This window comes from Oratosquilla oratoria, chromosome 40 (assembly GCF_046742065.1).
Source record: "Oratosquilla oratoria isolate Oo_2021 chromosome 40, ASM4674206v1, whole genome shotgun sequence".
Taxonomy (NCBI): Eukaryota; Metazoa; Arthropoda; class Malacostraca; order Stomatopoda; family Squillidae; genus Oratosquilla; species Oratosquilla oratoria.
In genome coordinates, this window is record NC_134816.1 from 1,120,621 (window position 1) to 1,145,385 (window position 24,765).

The window sequence follows — 24,765 nt, forward strand, 5'->3', positions numbered from 1 at the left end:
CCTCTCCTTCCACCTCCACCCCCTTCCTCCTCTTCCCTTCCCCCTCCCCCTCTCCCCTACGGTAACCACACCCGCCTAACCCCCACACATCCCCACCCCCTTACCCCGTGACCTCTGAGGTCGCATTGTCCGACCGTTCATTCCTAACTTGTAATTTTTTCTAACCTCCCTTTAAATATAAGTATTCACTTCCTTATCACTCTCTTCTTATGAATTTTGTGTTCTTGTGTACTTCATTTCTGAACCCTTGTCATCGTATATGTACGCATTTATATTGTATCCCCAATACTTACGCAGTACTGTTATTGTATATCTTACTTTTCCACAATTGTGACCATTACTGTAATTATGTTGTTTTTTCAGTTTACTCTTGAAAATGACTTTATTAAGACGAAATGTTGTGCTCAAATAATGAAAAGAAATGGAAGAATACAGTGTTCTAGTTTCAGTTCACCCGTTTAATGGCAAAACTCTGATCAGAAAACACGAAATAGAAAAAACTAAACAACTTCAACAATGCTGTCGTTTTTAACTCCACCTGCATTACCGAAAACCTGCTCCCTTCTTTTACATACATACATACATACATACATACAAATATATATATATATATATATATATATATATATATATACATATATATATACATACATATATATACATATACATATATATACATTATAGAGACTCTTCATCTCCAACCTATTGAAAGCTCATTTGCCTCCTGACCTCACATACGGAGTGAGCCGAGGGTAGAGACATCTTCCCATGTTCCCCATTCTTTTGTTAAGGCTGCTACTTAAACAGCACGCCCTCTCTTAATTGTATCTACTGAAGAGGATTACAGTTTGCAATCGTAATATATAGATTCCCCGTTTCCAGGCTTTTTCTACTCCAACAGTGGTTTCTACGTTATATATATATATGCTGGTGCATTGTGATAATTTGATGAAGGTGGAAAAGGAAGTCACGGGTCTAGTTCCAGGTTTCTGAGTTTATTCCTGACCAGTTTCGCTCTATGCTTCTTCAGAGGAATGAAGAATAAACTCAGAAACGTGGAACTAAACCCGTGACTTTTTTTTCCACCTTCATCACATATATACATATATATGTATATATATATATACATATATATATATATATATATATATATATATATATATATATATATATATATAATATATACATTCCTCTGAAGAAACTTAAATTAAACCGGCGAGGAACACACTATGAATAAGACCCGTGTCTCCTTTTTCCGGATTATTCAACTTGTCACAATGTCTCATCGCACAGATGCATACACTTTTTCTTCCTTTTTGTTGCAAAAGTTGTGATTTCGTTAAATCTAGCCACACACTTGTGAGATACAGAAAGAAAGATAATGGAAGAAGAAAACGAAAGTATAAGAAGAGACGAGTACGAAAATAGAAAGAATAAAAGAGATGAAAGAAAGAAGAAAAAAGAAATTTAGGTGAAGAAGAATAAGTAAGAAGATAAAGAAAAAGAAAAAGAAAAAAGAAAAAGGAAAATAATAAAACAAAAGGAAGAAGGAAGAAGAAAAGGAGAAAGAAGAAAGGAAGAACAAAAAGAACAAAAAAAAGAACAACAACAACAAAAGAAGAAAAAGAAGAAGATGAAGAACAAAATAAGTTAAGATAGAATTAGATCAAATAAAATTAATAAAGTAAAATGGAATAAAATACTAATGAAATTCAAACAAAATAACATAAAATCAAACAAAATTGTTTAAGGCAAGACAAAATAACACTTACAGGATTGTTGACTCGAACGTTATCCAAGTCGCACTTGACGGCCAGCCGCTCTCCAGGGCTCTTCCTTGGGCGCAGCCACTGGTAATAGGCTATATAGCCCATGACCCCGAGGTGCTCCACGTCTGTCCGGGCCATGTCGCTCGCCGAGAGGACGGGTTCCACACCTAGACGCCGGCCTCCATCGATCCCTTGATGGAAAATTAATATACAATAATAAATGAATAAGCAGATAAGTAATATATATATATATATATATATATATATATATATATATATACATATATATATATGTATATATATATATATATATATATATATATGTATATATACACACATATAAATATATATATATATACACACACATATATACACGTATGTATACATGTATATATACATATATATGTACACACACACACACACACACACACACACACACACACACACACACACACACGTTGTTGTATTAATAGGGAAGGGGAAATCTCGCGGCGTAGTGAGAAGGTGAAGAAAAAGGAGAAAATGAGGGATTACTGAGGGAAATGGAAGGAAATGAGGAAGGTGACGAACGGGTTCCCCCGGACGTCAGGAGAAATGTCAACAAGAGGGCTGCAGACGATGCAGGCGAAGTCGAAAATATCAGTAAAAGCATTAAGTTTAGAAATATAGATAAGAATAGCACAATAGAAAGTGGAGATGATAATTTCCATGGATCTAATGAGGGGGGAGATGCCAACCTCCCCCGATTAGCAAGTCTTGAGGAAAAACTAGAGAAAATGACCAAACATTGGGAGGCTAGATTCAGCCAACTTACACGGATTAAGGAAAGAGTTGATAAATTCGAAGAGCTAAAGGAGGAGAACCAAAACCTAACTAAAGAAATAGAAGAATTAAAAAGACAGTTAAGAGAAGTAAAAGATGAGAATGAGGAATTAAAGAATAATAATAAAGACAATAAAGAGTCCATTGCAAACGAAGCACAGAGTTGGAGAAAAGTCAAAGTGACCAGCAAAGTTGTATTTACAAATATAGTGAAACAACAGATGAAAGAACAAACTAAGGACACAGTTATTAAAATGATGAGGGACGAGGAGAATATAGTAAGAGACTTAGCAGATAAAAAGAAAGGTATGATTATATTAGGGATGGAAGAGAAGTATAATCTAAACAGAAATACAAGAATTAAGGAGGAAAAATAAAAAGTAAATAATATATTAGAATTAGTTTAGGAAAATGAACCTGAAATAAGGAAACAAATTGAAGACATGTAAAGACTCGGGAAATATAGTACAGATAAGACCAGACCAATTAAGGTTAAATTCAGGTAACAAACGACAACAGAGAATATCTTAGCAAAACCAGGGAAACTAGCAGACAGTGAACAATATAAAAAGGTATGGATAAAAATAGAAATGAATAAAGAGGAAAGAGAGGATGAGAAAACAAAAGGACAAGAAGCTAAGGGAAAAAAACGAGATGAGAACAGAGTCAGAAAAAGAGGAATTCTATTGGAGAGTAGTGAATATGAAAGTGAGGAAATGGCACAAAAAATAGAAAAACAAAAGGGAAACAGAAAATACAATGGAAGCAGGAGAAAATTAAGAGTGTCTTACAAAAATATAGAAGGCTTAATAACAGGATTGAATGAACTGAATTTTTATCTGAAGAAAAAAAAATGACATAATGGGAATGGTAGAGACAAAATTAAAAGGTCCACTACCACCCAACAGTGTAGGACATGGTGCATATAATTATTGGATTAGAAACACAGAGGCAAAACAAAGGGGTGGAGTTATGTTTCTGAGAAAGAAGGATATAAACGTGAGGAATGTCACATATGGAAAGAATAGAGAGGATATGATTATGATGGCAGTCGAAGACAAAGATAGGAAGAGCAAAGAGATTATAATAAATTATGTGCCTCCTAAAACAGCCTCGTGTGAAGAGAGAGAACATAAAAGTATGTTAGAGGACACAAGGATAACATTAAATAAAATAATGGAAGATGGAGGAAGAATAGTTATAATGGGCGACTTTAATTGTAAAGAAGTCTGCTGGGAAGAGATGACAGTAAGGGGTGGAGACGACTCATGGGGAAATGTACTTGATATGATTATTGACCATACAATGACGCAATGGATTCAAGAGAACACTAGGTATAGAAATGAAGAAGAACCATCGAGACTGGAACTAATAATCACATCAGAACCTGATATAGTGGAAAAGACTGAATATAAGTAAAAGTGACCACATGTTGGTTGAAATGGAACTAAATGAAGAAAAATACATAAAAAGAAATGAACAATATATAAAAGAAAGATTGATGTATGAAAAAACAAATTTTGATAAAATAAGAGAATTCTTTCAAAAAGAAGACTGGGAAAGAATATACAAAGAGGAAACAACAGCAGAAGAGAAATGGAATATTTTGACAAGAATTTATAAAGGAGTGGAAAATTATTTCCCAAGACAAAACCAAGAAAAAGAATATGTAAAGTGCTAGTACAACAAAAGTTGGAGTGAGTTAAAAGACAAAAGAGACAAAGCTTGGACAAAATGGGAAAAAGACAAAAGACCTGAAAAATGGAAAATATATACTAGTTATAGAAATAAATATGCACAAGTGTGCAGAGAAGAAAAATGAAAATACGAAAAAGATGTCATAGAAAAATGTAAAGACCAACCAAAACTATTTTACAGATTTGTAAATAACAAAGTGAAAAACAAACAAGATTTAGAGAAACTATGACAAGGAGTTGAATACACAGAGGAAATAGAAATGACAGAAATTATGAACAAGCATTTTAAATCAGTTTTACAAGGGAGAACATACAACCTAGTGATATCGAATGGGAGGAGAAAGTCACCCCTATGAAAGAAATAGAAGTAATAAGGAATTAAATAATGAAACACTTGAGTAATCTTGATGTCAGAAAATCACATGGATTATAGCAAACTGGATTTTGAGAGAATGCAGGAATGAACTGGCAGACAAAATACATAGCCTAATAAACAGTTCATTGAAAGAAGGAAAATTTCCAAAAGATTGGAGAAGAGCAAATATGGTGCCTATATAAGAGGGGGAAACAAAGACGACCCTACAAACTAATAGACCAGTCTCTCTGACAAGCACGATAGCAAAAATTTGTGAAAGAATGATCAAAAGTAGATGGGTAAGACATTAAAAAACAAAAAAAAAAAAAAACAAAAAAAAAAACAATGTACTAAATCCAAGACAATTTGGATTCAGACAAGGACGATCATGTGTCATAAACTTAATATGTTTCTATTCAAGGCTAATAGATATAATACAAGAAAGAGATGGATGGGCTTATTGTGCATATCTAGACCTAAAAAAAAAGCTTTTGATAAGGTGCCACATAAGAAATTGCTAAAGAAATTAGAAACCGCAGGAGGAATACAGGGCAATCTGCTGAAATGGATGGAAGACTTTTTGCAAGAAAAAAAAATTAGTGGTGATAAGAGACAAACACCCTAATTGGGATGAAATGATAAGTGGTGTTCCACAAGGAACAGTTCTGGCCCCAATAATGTTTGCTATATATATCAATGATATGGAAGAAGGAATTGAAAGTTATATGAGCTTCTTTGCGGATGATGCAAAATTGTTGAAAAAAAAGTAAACACGGAAGAAAATTGTGAGTCACTACAGAGTGATCTCAATAAAGTATGGGAATGGAGCAGGAAGTGGGAGATGGAGTTCAATACTAAGAAGTGTAGTATAATAGAATTTGGAAGAAGCAAAGAAAGAATAGTAGGATCACATAAATTGGGAGAAGGAATAAAAAAAAGTTGAAAATGAGAAGGACCTGGGAGTCATTATTATGAATAATATGCCCCCTGAGAAACATATAAACAAGATTTTTGGAGAAACTTATAATTTAATAAGAACAATCAAAGTGGCATTTACATACCTGGATGAAGAAATGGTGAAGAAAATACTAATCACTTTGATAAGAACAAGATTGGAATATACAGCAACGATGTGGTCACCAAGTACAAAAAAATGTATAACAAAACTTGAAAGAATACAAAGAGCAACTACAAAATTGGCACCAACACTCTCAAAACTATCATATGAAGAGATACTAGCAAAATTTGAGCTACAGACATTAGAGCAAAGAAGAGAGCGAGGAGATTTGATAGCTATTTACAGAATCATGAAAGGCATAGAAATTACTGATAGAGAGAATCTGATAAAATGGGATGACAGAAATACAAGAGGACGTGGAAAGAAAATAAAAAAAAGACAGCTATAGAAGAGACCTGAAAAAGAACAGCTTTCCTCACAGAGTAATAGACAGTTGGAACAAGTTAGATGAGAAAGTGGTGTGTACAAAAACAATACATGAATTTAAAAATAGTTTAGATAAAACGAAATATGAAAACGGGACATTACGAGCATAGCTCCCCTTCCCGTAAAATACAACTAGGTAAATACAACTAGGTAAATACACACACACACACACACACACACATATATATATATATATATATATATATATTATATATATGTATATATATATATACATATATATATACATATATATACATACATACATATACCAAGGCTTTTTCACCCTTACAAGGGACGTAGCCAAAAGGAAAAAGGCATAACATCACTCCCACCCATTCCATCCCTGAATACACTCCACACCCCTCCACACTCCCTCTCATCTTAGTACCTCCTGGATGACGGGTCATCCCAGCACCTTGTCCAACGCCCCGAGTCAGAAGCAGTGTCGCAAGACACAGCACATCCACAGCAAGGCCGCTTCATTAAATCGGCGACACCCTCACCGTCCCCCATGCATAGAAGGAGACGACGGGGATAAATCCCTTCGGGCTGCGTCAAAATTTGCTCACACATACTACCTCACCCCCCCCCCGCCCATTCCACCTCATGCATCACATCATCATCCATATACAACCATTCTCCATTCACCCTGTCTTCTGTCCTCTCACGTCCTTCCTCAACAGACATTCCCCTCTTCCCCGAAGCCCCCTTCACCCCATCCATCCACCTCATCCTAGGACGCCCCTTCATGTTCACTCCCTCCACATCTGCCTTCCATACCTCTTTTACTAGTCTTTCTTCACTCATTCTTTCCATGTGTCCAAACCATCCTAATACTCTTTCATCAACCCTATCTCCCAACCCCCTTTCCACCCTTGTTCTCCTCACCTTCTCATTTCTCACCCTATCCAGCCTAGTAACCCCCATCATACTTCTCAAGCCACCTCATCTCAAACACATTCAAACTCCTTCTCTCTTTCTCTCTTATGTTCCATGTTTCTGCCCCATACAGTGCCGTTGGCACAATCACTCCTTCATATAGTCTCCTCTTAGCATCCATTCCCAAATGTCTATTCCTCATTACATTTTTTAATCCACCAAGGCATTTACTCGCTTCTCTCAATCTACATTATACCTTCACCTTCACTCCACCTTTTCCTGCCACACTTGCACCCAAGTATCTAAAACTATCCACTTCCTCCACTCGCTCTCCCTTAATGCTCACTTCCAGTCTGCTGCCACTTTCACCACTTGTACATCTCATCACCTTACTTTTACCCACATTTATCTTCAGCTTTCTTCTATCACACACTCTCCCAAACTCTGTCACCATCTTTTCTTTGTACCTCCTCCGATCCTGCCACAAGCGCAGTGTCGTCAGCAAACAACAGCTGGCTCACCTCCCACTTTTCTCCATTTTCTTTAACCATCTCCAATCCCTTGCCCACTACCCTTGCATTTACCTCTCGCACCACCCCATCCATGTATAAGTTGAACAGCCAGGGCGACATAACGCATCCTTGACGAAGTCCCACCTTCACCTCGAACCACTCACTCTCTCCATTTCCAATCCTGACACAAGCTCTACTACTCTCATAAAAACTCTTGACAGCTCCCAGAAGCTTTCCTCCTATCCCGTATATCCGCAAAACCTCCCACAGTGCCTTTGTGTCTACCCTATCTTAAGCCTTTTCCAGGTCCATAAAGGCCCAAAAAACATCCTTCCCCTTTCCTATAGCTTCCTCACATACCTGTCTTACCACAAGGATCTGATCTACACAACCTCTACCCGTCCTAAATCCACACTGTTCCTCACCAATTACTCCCTCTGTTCCTCTCCTAATCCTCTCAATCAAGATCCTCCCATAAGCCTTCCCAACTACACTTAACAAGCTAATCCCTCTGAAACTACTACATTCACACTTGTTCCCTTTTCCCTTGTAAAGTGGAACTATACAGGCACTCCTCCAGTCCTCCGGCACTCTACCCTCTCTCCAGCAAACATTGAATAACCTCACCAGCCAGTCCATCATCACTGTACCTTTTTTTTAGACATTCTGCATGGCATCCATCCAGACCAGGTGCCTTACCTGCTTTCATCATCCTAACAACTGCCTTCACTTCATCCTTCCTTATTTCTCCTCCATTCTCCTCACTCATCACTCTCATTTTCTTCGCATTTCCCACTGCAGCTACCTTTCCCTCCCTATCCTCCTTCACATTTAGCAACTCCCTAAAATATTCTGCCCATCTTCCCCTTACTGCCTTCTTTTCCATTATCATCTCTCCATCTGCACCTTTTACCTTTTCTTCTCTATTTGATTCGCCTCCTCTTCCTCTCATAGTTTCTTTCCAAAACATCTTTTTATTACTTTCAAAATTTTCTGTCATACTCTTACCCCATTTCACATCTGCTCTCCTCTTTGCCTCTTTTACCTTTTGCTTTACTTCCCTTTTCTTTTCTTTGTACCTCTCATATGACTCCCTCGTCCTATTTTGTAACCAATCTGTGAAAGCTCACTTCTCTTCTACAACCTTCTTTGTTTCCTCATCCCCCCCATTCACTACCCTTCCTTCTATATCCTCCTGCCCTTCTTGTTCCACACACCATCTTTGCACACTTTGTGACTCCCTCCTTAAACCATCCCCATTCCTCCTCCACACCTAGCTCTACTCTATCCTTCACTCCCTCCCACTCCTCCTTCAGCTTCTTCTTGTACTCCTTCTCCTTTCCCTTTTCATTTAAAGAGTTCACTCTAAGCACCTCCCTATCTTTTGTCCCTTTCCTCTTCCTCCATCTATCCTCCACTCTCAACTTACCTTCCACCAAAAAATGATCTGATATTCCCCCACCCTCTCCCCTTAGCACATGTACATCCTTAACTCTTCCTATCATAATCCTATTTACCACTACATAGTCCATTAACGCTCTATCTACCACCCTTCCCTCCACCACCCTCTCCCATGTGTACTTATGCTTGACTTTCTTCCGAAACACTGTATTTGCTATTATCAACTCTCTTTCTAGACACATTTCCACCATCAACTCTCCACTACGATTCTTTCCTGGAACTCCACATTTCCCAACCACTCCATCAATTGGATCATTTCCTACCCTAGCATTAAGGTCTCCCAGTACTATAACATAAATCCTCTATGCACTCATTTAAATCTATCCAAAAAGCCTCCCTTTCTTCTACGCTCTTCTCACTGCCAGGCCCATATGCACTTATAAAGACCCACATCTCCTTTCCCAGTTTCACCTTCATCCACATTATCCTTGAGGAAACCTCCTTCCACTCCACTACACGTTTACTTATTTCTTCTCTTACTAGTATAGCCACCCCTTCCCTCCCTCGCCCTCTCTTCACTCCTGATAACCTCCCACTTACACTCGCCCTTCCCTTTCAGCTTGGTTTCACTCAAAGCCAACACATCCATCTTTCTTCTCACAAACATACTACCTATCTCTTCCCTTTTACTCTCATCTGTACCACATTCATGCTGGTTGGAAAACTCCCAGACCCTCTTAAGCCTTTGTTTTTCTTTTAGGAATGTCCCCTGTGGGGCTACAAGGAGAAGGATGCCTAGTCCCAATCCCCGTCCCTTTCTTCTCGCCTCTTACGATCCAAGTGGAATTACTTGGTGGCAGAATTCTTTTCCACCACCACAGGGAAGGTAGGCGAAAAAGGAAATGAATATTCAGAGAAATTGTACAGGACAGTAACAAGGGGTTCGGGGACAGCATAGTGGAGGGACAGTCGTAGTATAAAAGTGTCATCATTTCTCTATGAACAGAGTTTTTCTCTATCATAGACAAAATTATGTGTGTCCGATTCCCAGTTCCCACCGATAATATAATCAGGGCAGGTGGGAATGGTCAGAAAGGGCAGTTTTGCCAGATCGGTGATACACGCTTCCCCGAAAGCCAAGACAGAGAGTCGGTTTACAGTAGTCCTGCATTCGTACTTTTCATTCTGGTTCGAGTTCTCTATTGGTCGAAAGTCGAAAGCTGTAGTGTACGAACATGGATACAAATAGCTTTAACCCAAGTCTATGATATTCCTGGAGTTCTGAAGTACAATATCTTATATTCAATAAGACAATATATCTCACTGTACTATTCCATGCATAAAATATTTATTTGATGAAATAACGTTATGCTATGATTATCGTTCTTTTCTTACGAAGAGAGACCGAACGTTTTCGCATGAGAGGCGACGATTGAGCCCAGTGCATAGAAGGGAATCTTGCACTGTACTTGTTTCCATGTACATTTGAGGGAATTATTTTAAATGTTATTAATCCTTTATTACTTCAACCTCTTTTTATTAATTATGCCTCGACCAGCGGATACCAACGGATCCCCCATAGTGCCTCGCCAGACCTACTGCCTGATCTTTCCCTCGACCGTACGCACGAAGAAAGTGTAGATGACGTGCAACCAAAAAGTGGATTTTAATTTTTTTTTTTTTTTTACATGCATATTTTCTATTTTTTATATTTTGTATCTTTGTGTTAATTTGTATTTTCGGTCTCTAATAAGAATCCTGTGTAATATATTTTCTTTCTTTACCCTATCCTATTAATTTTTATTATTAATTTATTATTTAGTGTAACAATCAAAGAGTATTGGATATTTTGCATACACTGAGAATGTTCTACAATGAGGCCACAAACAAAACATTTGAGGTGGATTTACGCTCTGCATCATATGTCCTTGAGTATACACCTCGAATGTATACGGTCCGAGTTACGACCGTCTCGACTTACGACCGGTTGGTCGGAACCGATCTAGGTCGTAACTCGGATAGTGAGTGTATATATATATATATATATATATATATATATATATATATATACATATATACATATATACATATATATATACACATATATGTACATACATATATATTACATATTTATATATACATATATAACATATATATATATGTATATATGAATATACATTATATATATACACGTATATATATTATATATACATATATATATGTATATATGAATATACATTATATATATACATATATATATATATATATATATATTCTCTTGTAAACATACGAGGTTGAAGGCTAAAGAGGATTCACTGTTGATTATTCTATTGCCTTCAACAGTGAATCCTCTTTAGCCTTCAACCTCGTATGTTTACAAGAGAATATACTACCTGGCTACACCAATATATATATGTATGTACATATATATGCATACATATATACACATATATATATATGTATATATATATATATATATATATATATAGTGATTCGTCAACTAAGGACTGTTAAAACGTCGTAAGACGGATAGTTTTTACCTCTTCAAACCAATTATCATTTTATTTTGTGATACATAAAAGGAAGGCAATTCTTTCATCCGAGGTCTCCCCTTGATACAAAAAGGAATCCCTCAAGGGTCAAAACCCCCTCTGTTTCAGGCATGGTCCTCAGAGGAATGAAATGGTTTCTATTTAGGCAGAATCGTAACAGCAAGCTACGTCGACGGTTGGAAGGATACTGGCAGGAATGTCTGTGATTATGAATGAATGGATAAACACGCAAAAAAACGAAAAGAATAATTAAGTAAATAAATCAATTGATAGAAAATAAACCAATTAATCGATTAATAAAGAAATAAACAAATAAGTACATAGATAAACTTTCAAATAGATCAAATAACCAATAAAAATAAACAAACAAATAAAAGAATGCATAAATGAATGTATGAAATAATGAATACATAAATGCATGAATGCATGAACAAATGAATGAATGAATGAAAAGGTGAATAAATTAATAGAGATAAAAATAATAAACACTTTTTACAACCCACTACCATCTCTCACACTTTATCTTCTCTTCAACTCTCCCTTCGGACTCACCGAGCTGTAGGTTCGATTCCCAGTGGGGCCGTTCCTTGGACAGGTTCTTGTAGCCGGGCACTGGGCCACCCAGCTTTTTCACGAGTGACGCTAGATTGGTGCCGTCGTTCCAATCTGACTGTAAAAAAAAGGGGGAAAAAATATGGGTTGATTTTGCGCTATCTTGACAAAAAAAAAAAAAAAGGCAAAAAAAAAAAAAAAAAAAACATATGGGCACCCGCTTTACGTAGATTTTTTTTTCAACACATTTGGTATAAATAGGGTTGACCCATTTCCTAAGATGGCATTTCTATATAATCTTTAATTGTTACGGGCAAAGCGCTTTATCTAAATTAACGAAGGCACCCACCAGTGTTGAATGATTTATCTCCATTAACCCCTTATCTACGATGACACCTATATATATTTTCTACTACGTGTCAAGGAAGACCCTCTGCTCAAGTTCCAATCATCGCGATTGTCCCTCTGTATCGTATGGTACTTATCATTTTACTCTGGCTACCGCAAGTCAATTCTATTTATAAACACACACACACACACACACACACACACACACACACACACACACACACACACACACACACACACACACACACACACACACACACACACACACACACACACACACACACACACACACACACACACACACACACACACACACACTTTCGTCGGATGGACGCGAAGATTAGAGTTCCGAAGAAAAATCAAAATTTACGTGGATCTCAAAGTTAAGGAAGTATCTTATTGTATTTACAGGGAAGGGGCAAGCTCGTGGTGTAGTGGGAAGGTGAAGAAAAAGGAGAAGGGGAGGGATTACTGAGGGAAATGGAAGGAAATGAGGAAGGAGGGGACTTGGTCCAGGCAGGCAAACGCCATATAAGCAAACGTCAAATTAGTGACGATGAAGGGACCAACAAAAATGTAAAGATTAGAAATATAGATAAGAGCAGCAAAATGGAAGGTGAAGATAATAATTTCCAGGGATTTAGTGGGGGGGGGGGATACCAACCTCCCCCAATTAGCAAGACTAGAGGAAAAACTTGAAAAAATGACCGAACATTAGGAAAGTAGGTTCGGTAAAATGGCACAGATTGCGCAGAGAGTTGACAAATTGGAAGAATTAGAGAAGGGGAACAAAAACCTAACTAAAGAAATAGAAGAATTAAAAATACAGTTAAAAGAAATAAAATATGAGAATGAGGAATTAAAGAAGAACAAAGAGAATAAAGAGTCCATAGCAAAAGAAGCACAGGGTTGGAAAAATCCAAGAAAACAGTAAAGTTGCATTTACTGACATAATAAAACAGCAAATGAAAGAACAAACTGAAGACTCAGTTATCAAAGTGATGAGACACAAGTAAAATATAGTAAGAGACTTAGCAGATAAAAAGAAATGTATAATTGTACAAGGAATGGAAAAGTATAACCTTAATAGAACCACAAGAATCAAAAGAGGAAAAAGAAAAAGTAAGCAGTTTACTAGAATTAGTTCAGGAAGATGAACCTGAAATCATGAAACAAATTGAAGAGATGTATAGACTCGGGAAATATAGTACAGATAACACCAGACCAATTAAGATTAAATTCAGGTCATAAACGACAGCAGAGAATATCTTAACAAAAACAGGGAAACTAGCAAACAGTGAACAATATAAAAAGGTATGGATAAAAAGAGAAATGAATAGAGAGGAAAGAGAGGAGAAAAAAATTAAAAGACAAGAAGCTAAGCGAAAAAAAAACGAGAACAGAACAGAGACAGACAAAGAGAAATTCTATTGGAGAGTAGTGAATATGAAAGTGAGATGGGCCATACCGGAGAAAAACAAAGGGGAAACAGAAAATACAATGGAAGTAGCAGAAAACTAAAAGTGTCTTACACAAATATAGATGGATTAATAACAGGATTGAATGAACTGAATGATTATCTGAAGGAAAAAGAACCGGACATAATGGGAATTGTAGAGACAAAATTAAAAGGTCCACTACCACCCAACAGTGTAGGACATGATGCATACAATTATTGGATTAGAAACAGAGAGACAAAACAAGATGGTGGAGTTATGTTCCTGACTAAGAAAGATATAAACGTGAGGAGTGTCACACATGGAAAGAATACAGTAGAGATGATTATGATCGAAGTGGAGGACAGAGATAAGAAGAGCAGAAAGTTTGTAATAAACTATGTGACTCCAAAAACAGCCTCTTGTGAAGAGAGTGAACATAAAAGTATGTTAGAATACACAAGGATAACAAATAAGATAATGGAAGATGGAGGAAGAATAGTTATAATGGGCGACTTTAATTGTAAAGAAGTCTGCTGGGAAGAGATGACAGTAAAGGCTGGAGACGACTCATGGGAAAATATTCTACTCGAGATGATTATTGACCATACAATGACACAATGGATACAAGAGAACACTAGGTATAGAAATGAAGAACCATCAAGACTAGACCTAATAATCACATCTGAACCTAAAATTATGGAAAAGATTGAATATAAGACATAATAAGTAAAAGTGACCACATATTGATTGAACTGGAACTTAATGAGGAGAAATACATGAAAAGAAATGAACAATATAGAAAAGGAAGAATGATTTATGAAAAAACAAATTTAGATAAAATAAGAGAATTATTTCAAAAAGTAAAATGGGAAAGAATATACAAAGAGGAAACAACAGTGGAAGAGAAATGGAATATTTTGACAACAAATTATAAAAAAGGAGTGGAAAAGCATGTCCCAAGACAAAAGCAAGAAAAAGAATATGTAATGTGCTGGTACAACAACAAAAGTTACAGGGAGTTAGAAGACAAAAGAAATAAAGCTTGGACCAAATGGAAGAAAAACAAAAGACCTGAAAAATGAAAAATATATACCTGTTATAGAATTAAATATGTACAAGCGTGCAGAGAGGAAAAGAGAAAATATGAAAAAGATGTCATAGAAAAATGTAAAGATCAACCAAAACTATTTTACAGATTTTTAAACAACTGAAAAACAAACAAGATTTAGAGAAATTAAGACAAGGAGTTGAATGCACAGAGGAAATAGAAATGGCAGAAATTACGAACAAGCATTTTAAATCAGTGTTTACACGGGAGAACATATAACCTAGGGAGATCGAATGGAAAGAGAAAGTCCCCCCTATAAAAGAAATAGAAGTATTAAAGTATGAAATAATGAAACACTTGAGTAATTTTGATGTCAGAAAATCACATGGATCTGATGAAATAGCAAACTGGATTTTGAAAGAATGCAGGAATGAACTGGCAGACAAAATACACAGCATAATAAACAGTTCCTTGAAAGAAAGAAAAGTTCCAAAAGATTGGAAAAAAGCAAATATAGTACCTATATATAAAGGGGGAAATAAAGAAGAACCTACCAACTATAGACTAGTTTCTCTAACAAGTACAATATCAAAAATTTGTGAAAGAATTATCAAAAGTAGATGGGTAAAATATTTAGAAAAAACAACGTGCTAAATCCAAGGCAATTAGGATTCAGACAAAGACGATCACGCGTCACTAATTTAATTTGTTTCTATTCAAGGCTAATAGATATAATACAAGAAAGAGATGCATGGGCTGATTGTGCATTTCTAGACCTGAAAAAAGCTTTTGACAAGGTGCCACACAAGAAGTTGCTTAAGAAATTAGAAACTGAAGGAGGAATATAGGGCAATCGACTGAAATGGATGGAAGACTTTTGCAAGAAAGAAAAATGAGAGTAGTGATAAGAGACAAACACTCAAACTGGGATGAAGTAATATGTGGTGTTCCACAAGGAACAGTTCTGGCCCCAATAATGTTTGCTATATATATTAATGATATGGATGAAGAAATTGAAAGTTATATGAGCTTCTTTGCAGATGATGCAAAACCATTAAAAAAAGTGAACACGGAAGAAGATTGTGAGTCACTACAGAGTGATCTAAATAAAGTCTGGGAATGGAGCAGGAAGTGGGAGATGGAGTTCAACACTAAAAAGTGCAGTATAATGGAATTTGGAAAAAGTAAAAACAGAATAACAGGATCATATAAATTGGGAGAAGGAATAAAAAAAAGTTGAAAATGAGAAGGACCTGGGAGTCATTGTTATGGATAATATGTCACCTGAGAAACATATAAACAAGATTTTTGGAGAAACTTATAATTTAATAAGAACAATCAAAGTGGCATTTACATACCTGGATGAAGAAATGGTGAAGAAAATACTAATCACTCTGATAAGACCAAGATTGGAATATGCAGCAACGATGTGGTCACCAAGTACAAAAAAATGTATAACAAAACTTGAAAGAATACAAAGAGCAATTATAAAATTGGGGCAAACACTCTCAAAACTATCTTATGAGGAGAGACTAGCAAAACTTGAGCTACAGACACTAGAGCAAAGAAGAGAGAGAGGAGATTTGATAACTATTTACAGAATCATGAAAGGCATAGAAATTACTGATAGAGAGGATCTAATAAAATGGGAAGATAGAAATACAAGAGGACATGGAAAGAAAATAAAAAAAGACAGCTATAGAAGAGATCTGAAAAAGAACAGCTTTCCTCAGAGTAATACACAGTTGGAACACGTTCGATGAGAAAGTGGTATGTGCAAAAACAATACATGAATTTAAAAATATTTTAGATAAAATGAGATATGAAGACGGGACACAACGACCATAGCTCCACTTCCCGTAAAATACAAGTAGGTAAATACAACTAGGTAAATACAATCGTCGGATTGACGGCGAAGATTAGAACTTCGGAAAAAAACGCAATTTTAGTGGATTTCAACTACAAGAAAGTAACTTTTTTGTATTAGTAGGGAAGGAGAAAGCTCGTGGTGTAGTAGAAAGGTAATGAAAGGGGAGAAGGGGAGGGATTACTGAGGGAAATGGAAGGAAATGAGGAGGGAGACGAACGGGCTCCCCCTGATAGCAGAAAAAATGTAAACAAGAGGTCTGTGGACGACACAGGGGAAATCGAAAATAATAGTAAAAGCATTAAGTTTAGAAATATAGATAAGAACAACACCATGGAAAGTGAAAATAATAATTTCCATGGATTTAATGAGGGGGGGATGCCAACCTCCCCCGATTAGCAAGTCTAGAAGAAAAACTAGAGAAAATGACCGAACATTGGAAGAGTAGGTTCGGTCAACTTACAAAGATAGCACAGAAAGTTGATAAATTGGAAGAGTTAAAGAGGGAGAACCAAACCCTAAGGAAATAGAAGAATTAAAAGAGTTAAAAGAAGTAAAAGATGAGAACGAAGAATTAAAGAGAATAAAAATCCATAGCAAAAGAAGTACAGGGTTGGAAAAAAGACCAAGAGAATAACAAAATTGTATTTAAGGATATAGTAGCACAACAGATAAAAGATCAAACTAAAGACACAATTACCAAAGTGATGAGGGAGGAAGAGAATATAGTGAGAGACTTAGCAGATAAAAAGAAATGTATAATTATATTGGGAATGGAAAAGAAATATAATACAAATTGGACTACAAGAATAAAGGAGGAGAAAGTAAATAATATATTGGAAGTAGTTCAAGAAGATGTAGCAGGAACAGGGAAAGAAATAGAATAAATATATAGAGTAGGGAAATACAATACAGATAAGACAAGACCAATCAAGATCAAATTCAGGTCACAAAAAACAGCAGAAAATATCTTAGCAAAAACAAGGAAACTAGCAAACAGTGAACAATTTAAACAGATATGGATAAAAAGAGAAATTAATAAAGAGGAAAGAGAGGATGAGAAAGCAAAAAGACAAGAAGCTAAGGAAAAAAAAACGAGAACAGAACAGAGACAGGAAAAGAGAAATTCTACTGGAAAGTAGTGAATATAAAAGTGAGAAAATGGTACATAACAGAGAAAAACGGAAAGGGAACAGAAAACACGATGGAAGTAGCAGAAAATAGAAGATGTCTTACACAAATATAGACGGCTTAATAACAGGCTTAAACGAACTGAATGATTACCTAAAAGAAAAAGAACCGGATATAATGGGAATTGTAGAGACAAAATTAAAAGGTCCACTACCACCCAACAGTGTAGGACATTGTGCATATAATTGTTGGATTAGAAACAGAGAGGTAAAACAAGGGGGTGGAGTTATGTTCCTGACTAAGAAGGATATAAATGTGAGGAATATCACGTATGGAAAAAATAGAGAGGATATGATTATGATGGAAGTGGAGATAGGAAAAGCAGAAAGTTTGTAATCAATTATGTGCCTCCTAAAACAGCCTCGTGGGATGAGGGAGAACATAAAAGTATGTTAGAAGACACAAGGATAACATTGAATAAGATAATGGAAGATGGAGGAGGAATAGTTATAATGGGTGACTTTAATTGTAAATAAGTCTGCTGCGAAGAGATGACAATAAAGGGCGGAGAAGACTCATGGGGAAATGTACTACTTGATATGATTATTGACGACACAATGACGCAATGGATTCAAGAGAACACTAGGTATAGAAATGAAGAAGAACCATCGAGACTGGAACTAATAATCACATCAGAACCTGAAATAGTGGAAAAGATTGAATATAAGACACTAATAAGTAAAAGTGACGACATATTGGTTGAAATGGAACTAAATGAGGAAAAATACATAAGAATAATTGAACAATATAGAAAAGGAAGATTGATGTATGAAAATTTTTTTTTTATAAAATAAGAGAATTCTTTCAAAAAGAAGACTAGGAAAGAATAAACAAAGAGGAAACAACAGCAGAAGAGAAATGGAATATTTTGACAAGAATTTATAAAGGAGTGGAAAAGCATGTTCCAAGACAAAACCAAGAAAAACAATATGCAAAGTGCTGGTACAACAAAAGTTGTAGGGAGTTAAAAGACAAAAGAGACAAAGCTTGGACAATATGGAAAAATACAAAAGACCTGAAAAATGGAAAATATATACTAGTTATAGAAATGAATATGTACAAGTGTGCAGAGAAGAAAAATGAAAATACGAAAAAGATGTCATAGAAAAATGTAAAGACCAACCAAAACTATTTTACATATTTGTAAACAACAAAGTGAAAAACAAACAAGATTTAGAGAAACTACGACAAGGAGGAGTTGAATACACAGAGGAAATAGAAATGGCAGAAATTATGAACAAGCATTTTAAATCTGTGTTTACAAGGGATATCGAATGGGAGGAGAAAGTCCCCCCTATGAAAGAAACAGAAGTAACAAGGAATGAAATAATGAAACACTTGAGTAATCTTGATGTCAGAAAATCGCATGGATCTGATGAAATAGCAAACTGGATTTTGAGAGAATGAAGAAATGAACTGGCAGACAAATTACATAGCATAATAAACAGTTCATTGAAAGAAGGAAAAGTTCCAAAACATTGGAAAAAACAATTATAGTACCTATATATAAAGGGGGAAATAAAGAAGACCCTACAAACTATAGACCAATCTCTCTAACAAGCACGATAGCAAAAATTTGTGAATGATCAAAAGTAGATGGGTAAGGCATTTAGAAAAAAACAACGTACTAAACCCAAGACAATTTGGATTCAGACAAAGACGATCATGCGTCACAAACTTAATATGTTTCCATTCAAGACTAATAGATATAATACAGGAAAGAGATGGATGGGCTGATTGTGCATTTCTAGACCTAAAAAAAGCTTTTGACAAGGTGCCTCATAATAAGTTGCTTAATAAATTATAAACTACAGGTGGAATACAGGGAAAACTGCTGAAATGGATGGAAGACTTTTTGCAAAAAAAAAAAAAAAGAAATATGAGAGTGGTGATATGAGACAAACACTCTAATTGGAATGAAGTGATAAGTGACATTCCACAAGGAACAGTTCTGGTCCCAATAATGTTTGATATATATATATATATATATATTATATATATACAGTATATATATTATATATATATATATATATATATATATATATATATGTGTGTGTGTGTGTGTGTGTGTGTATTTACCTAGTTGTATTTTACGGGAAGGGGAGCTATGCTCGTAGGGTCCCGTCTTCATATCTCATTTTATCTAAACTATTTTTAAATTCATGTATTGTTTTTGCACACACCACATTCTCATCTAACTTGTTCCAACTGTCTATTACTCTGTGAGGAAAGCTGTTCCTTTTCAAATCTCTTCTATAGCTGTCTTTTTTTTTCCCCCGTGTCCTCTTGTATTTCTGTCATCCCATTTTATCAGATTCTCTCTATCAGTAATTTCTATGCCTTTCATGATTCTGTAAATAGCTATCAAATCTCCTCTCTCTCTTCTTTGCTCTAGTGTCTCTAGTTCAAGTTTTTCTAGTCTCTCTTCATATGATAGTTTTGAAGAGAGACTGGCCTATAGTTGTTAGTGTTCTTTATTTCCCCCTTTATATATAGGTACTATATTTGCTTTTTTCCAATCTTCTGGAACTTTACCTTCTTTCAAGGAACTGTTTATTATCCTATGTATTATGTCTGCCAGTTCATTCCTGCATTCTTTCAAAATCCAGTTTGCTATTTCATCTGGTCCATGCGATTTTCTGACATCAAGATTACTCAAGTGGTTCAATATTTCATTCTTTGTTACTTCTATTTCTTTCATAGGGGGGACTTTCTCTTTCCATTCAATCTCTTCAGGTTGTATGTTCTCCCTTGTAAACACAGATTTAAAATGTTTGTTCATAATTTCCGCCATTTCAATTTCCTCTGTGTATTCAACTCCCTCTTGTCTTAATTTCTCCAAATCTTGTTTGTTTTTCAGTTTATTGTTTACAAATCTGTAGAATAGTTTTGGTTGATCTTTACACTTTTCTATGACATCTTTTTCATATTTTCTCTTTTCCTCTCTGCACGCTTGTACATATTCATTTCTATAACAAGTATATATTTTCCATTTTTCTGGTCTTCTGTTTTTCTTCCATTTGGCCCAGGCTTTGTCTCTTTTGTCTTTTATCTCCCTACAACTTTTATTGTACCAGCACTTTACATATTCTTTTTCTTGTTTTTGTCTTGGGACATACTTTTCTACTCCTTTTTTATAGATTTTTGTCAAAATATTCCATTTCTCTTCTACTGTTATATCTTCTTTGTGTATTCTTTCCCAGTTTTCATTTTGGAAGAATTCTCTTATTTTATCAAAATTTGCTTTTTCATACATCAATCTTCCTTTTCTATATTGTTCATTTCTTTTCATGTATTTTTTCTCATTTAGTTCTAGTTCTATCAGTATGTGGTCACTTTTGCTTATTGGTGCCTGGTATTCTATCTTTTCCACTATTTCAGGTTCTGATGTGATTATTAGGTCTAGTCTCGATGGTTCTTCTTCATTTCTATACCTAGTGTTCTCTTGGATCCATTGTGTCATTGTGTGGTCAGTAATCATCTCAAGTAGAACACTTCCCCATGAGTCTTCTCCACCCTTTACGGTCATCTCTTCCCAGCATATTTCTTTGCAATTGTAGTCGCCCATCATAACTATTCATCCTCCATCTTCCATTATCTTGTTTAGTGTTATTCTTGTGTCTTCTAACATGCTTTTATGTTCATTCTCTTCCCACGAGGCTGTTTTTGGGGGCACGTAGCTTATTACAAACTTTCTGCTCTTCTTATCTCTATCTTCTACTTCTATCATGATCATCTCTACTCTATTGTTCCCATATGTGACATTCTTCACGCTTATATCCTTCTTAGTCAGGAACAACTCCACCCCCTTGTTTTTTCTTTTTGTTTCTAATCCAATAATTATATGCATTGTGTCCTATGCTGTTGGGTGGTAGTGGACCTTTTAATTTTGTCTCAACAATTCCCATTATGTCTGGATCTTTTTCTTTCAGATATTTGTTCAGTTCATTCAGTCCTGTTATTAATCCATCTATATTTGTGTAGGATACTTTTAACTTTCTGGTATTTCCATTGTATTCTCTGTTTCTTTTGTGTTTCTCTCTGTTATTTTCCATTGCTTCAATTTCATATTCACTACTCTCCAGTAGAATTCTTGTTTTTCTGTCTCCGTTCTGGTCTCGTTTTTTTTCTTAGCTTCATGTCTTTTCTTTATTTCCTCCTCTTTTTCCTCTTTATTCATTTCCCTTTTTATCCATACCTTTTTATATTATTCACTTGTTGCTAGTTTCCCTGTTTTGGATAAGATATTCTCAGCCGTCGTTTGTGACCTGAATTTAATCTTAATTGGTCTGGTCTTGTCTGTACTATATTTCCCAAGCCTGAATTTATCTTCGATTTGTTTCATCATTTCTGGCTCATCTTCCTGAACTAATTCTAGTAAATTTCTTACTTTTTCATTTTCCTCTTTGGTTCTTGTGGATCTATCTGGGTTATGTTTCTCTTCCATTCCTAATATAATTATATATTTCTTTCTATCTGCTAAGTCTCTTACTATATTCTCCTTCTGTCTCATCACTTTAATAACTGAGTCTTCAGTTTGTTCTTTCATTTGCTGTTTGATTATGTCAGTAAATGCAACTTTACTGTTATCTTGAATTTTTTTCCAACCCTTCTTGTTGTCCTTATTATTCTCCTTTAAGACTTTATTCTCCTCTTTTACTTCTTTTAACTGTTTTTTTAATTCTTCAATTTCCTTAGTTAAGTTTTTGTTCGCCTTCTCTATTTCTTCCAATTTTTCAACCCTCTGCACAATGTTGTTAACGTGACCGAACCTAAGTTCCCAGTGCTCGATCATCTTATCTAGCTTCTCTTCTAGTCCTGATAATCGGGGGGGGGGGGGGGGGGGGGGAATATTGTGGCCCCCCACCCCCACCCTCTTTGAATCCCTGGAAAATATTCTCATCACCTTCTACTGTATTGCTCTTATCTATACTTCTGATCTTTACATTTTTGTTAGACATTTCGTCGTCGCTAAATTGGTCCGGACCTCTTTTGTTTAGATGGCGTCCGCCTGCCTGGGCCAAGTCCTCACCTTCCTCATTTTCTTCCATTTCCCTCAGTAATCCCTCCCCTTCTCCTTTTTCCTCACTTTCCCCTACACCACGAGCAATTTCCCCCCACCCTGCAAATACAATAGGTACTTCCTTTGCTTCGGGATCCACGAAATTTCACTTTTTCTTCAGAACGTCCTCTAAGCCGTCCGTTCGTTGGTGTGTGTGTGTGTGTGTGTGTATTTACCTAGTTGTATTTACCTAGTTGTATTTTACGGGAAGGGGAGCTATGCTCGTGGGGTCCCGTCTTCATATCTCATTTTATCTAAACTATTTTTAAATTCATGTATTGTTTTTGCACACACCACTTTCTCATCTAACTTGTTCCAACTGTCTATTACTCTGTGAGGAAAGCTGTTCTTTTTCAAATCTCTTCTATAGCTGTCTTTTTTTATTTTCTTTCCGTGTCCTCTTGTATTTCTGTCATCCCATTTTATCAGATTCTCTCTATCAGTAATTTCTATGCCTTTCATGATTCTGTAAATAGCTATCAAATCTCCTCTCTCTCTTCTTTGCTCTAGTGTCTGTAGTTTAAGTTTTTGTAGTCTCTCTTCATATGATAGTTTTGAGAGTGTTGGTGCCAGTTTTGTGATTGCTCTTTGTATTCTTTCTAGTTTTTTTATACATTTTTTTGTACTTGGTGACCATATCGTTGCTGCATATTCCAATCTTGGTCTTATCAGGGTGATTAGGATTTTCCTCACCATTTCTTCATCCAGGTATGTAAATGCCACTTTGATTGTTCTTATTAAATTATAAGTTTCTCCAAAAATCTTATTTATATGTTTCTCAGGTGATATATTATTCATAACAATGACTCCCAGGTCCTTCTCATTTTCTACTTTTTTTATTCCTTCTTCTCCCAAATTATATGATCCTGTTATTCTGTTTTTGCTTTTTCCAAACTCCATTATACTACACTTTTTTGTATTGAACTCCATCTCCCACTTCCTACTCCATTCTTGTACTTTATTTAGATCTCTCTGTAGTGATTCACAATCTTCTTCAGTTTTCACTCTTTTCAGTAGTTTTGCATCATCTGCAAAGAAGCTCATATAGCTTTCAATTCCTTCATCCATATCATTAATATATATAGCAAACATTATTGGGGCCAGAACTGTTCCCTGCGGGACACCGCTTATTACTTCATTCCATTTTGAGTGCTGATCTCTTATAACTACTCTCCTTTTTCTTTCTTGCAAAAAGTCTTCCATCCAATTGAGCAATTTACCTTGTATTCCTCCTTCATATTCTAATTTCTTAAGCAACTTCTTATGTGGTACTTTGTCAAAAGCTTTTTTTAGGTCTAGAAATGCACAATCAGCCCATCCATCTCTTTCTTGTATTATATCTATTAGCCTTGAATAGAAACATATTAAATTGGTGACGCATGATCGTCCTTGTCTGAAGTATTTTACCCATCTACTTTTGATAATTCTTTCACATATTTTTGCTATTGTACTTGTTAGAGAGACTGGTCTATAGTTGGTAGGTTCTTCTTTATTTCCTCCTTTATATATAGGTACTATATTTGCTTTTTTCCAATCTTCTGGAACTTTTCCTTCTTTTAAGGAACTGCTTATTATGCTATGTATTTTGTCTGCCAGTTCATTCCTGCATTCTTTCAGAATCCAGTTTGCTATTTCATCTGGCCCATGCGATTTTCTGACATCAAAATTACCCAAGTGTGTCAATATTTCATTCTTTGTTACTTCTATTTCTTCCATAGGGGGGACTTTTTCTTTCCACTCAATCTCTTCAGGTTGTATATTTTCCCTTGTAAACACTGATTTAAAATGTTTGTTCATAATTTCTGCCATTTCCATTTCCTCAGTGTA

The 24,765-nt window shown here is 35.6% G+C and overlaps 1 protein-coding gene across 1 annotated transcript in view; it reads right to left on the reverse strand.

Moving 5' to 3' along the window:
• Positions 1-1,772: 1,772 nt before the first annotated feature.
• LOC143020548 (filamin-A-like) overlaps positions 1,773-24,765 on the reverse strand; it is a gene marked incomplete at its 3' end in the record, with an annotated part of 284,067 nt that continues 261,074 nt past the window's right edge. Inside the window, 2 exon segments of the mRNA XM_076176979.1 lie at positions 1,773-1,960; positions 11,984-12,101. Coding sequence (XP_076033094.1) covers positions 1,773-1,960; positions 11,984-12,101 — 306 coding nt within the window.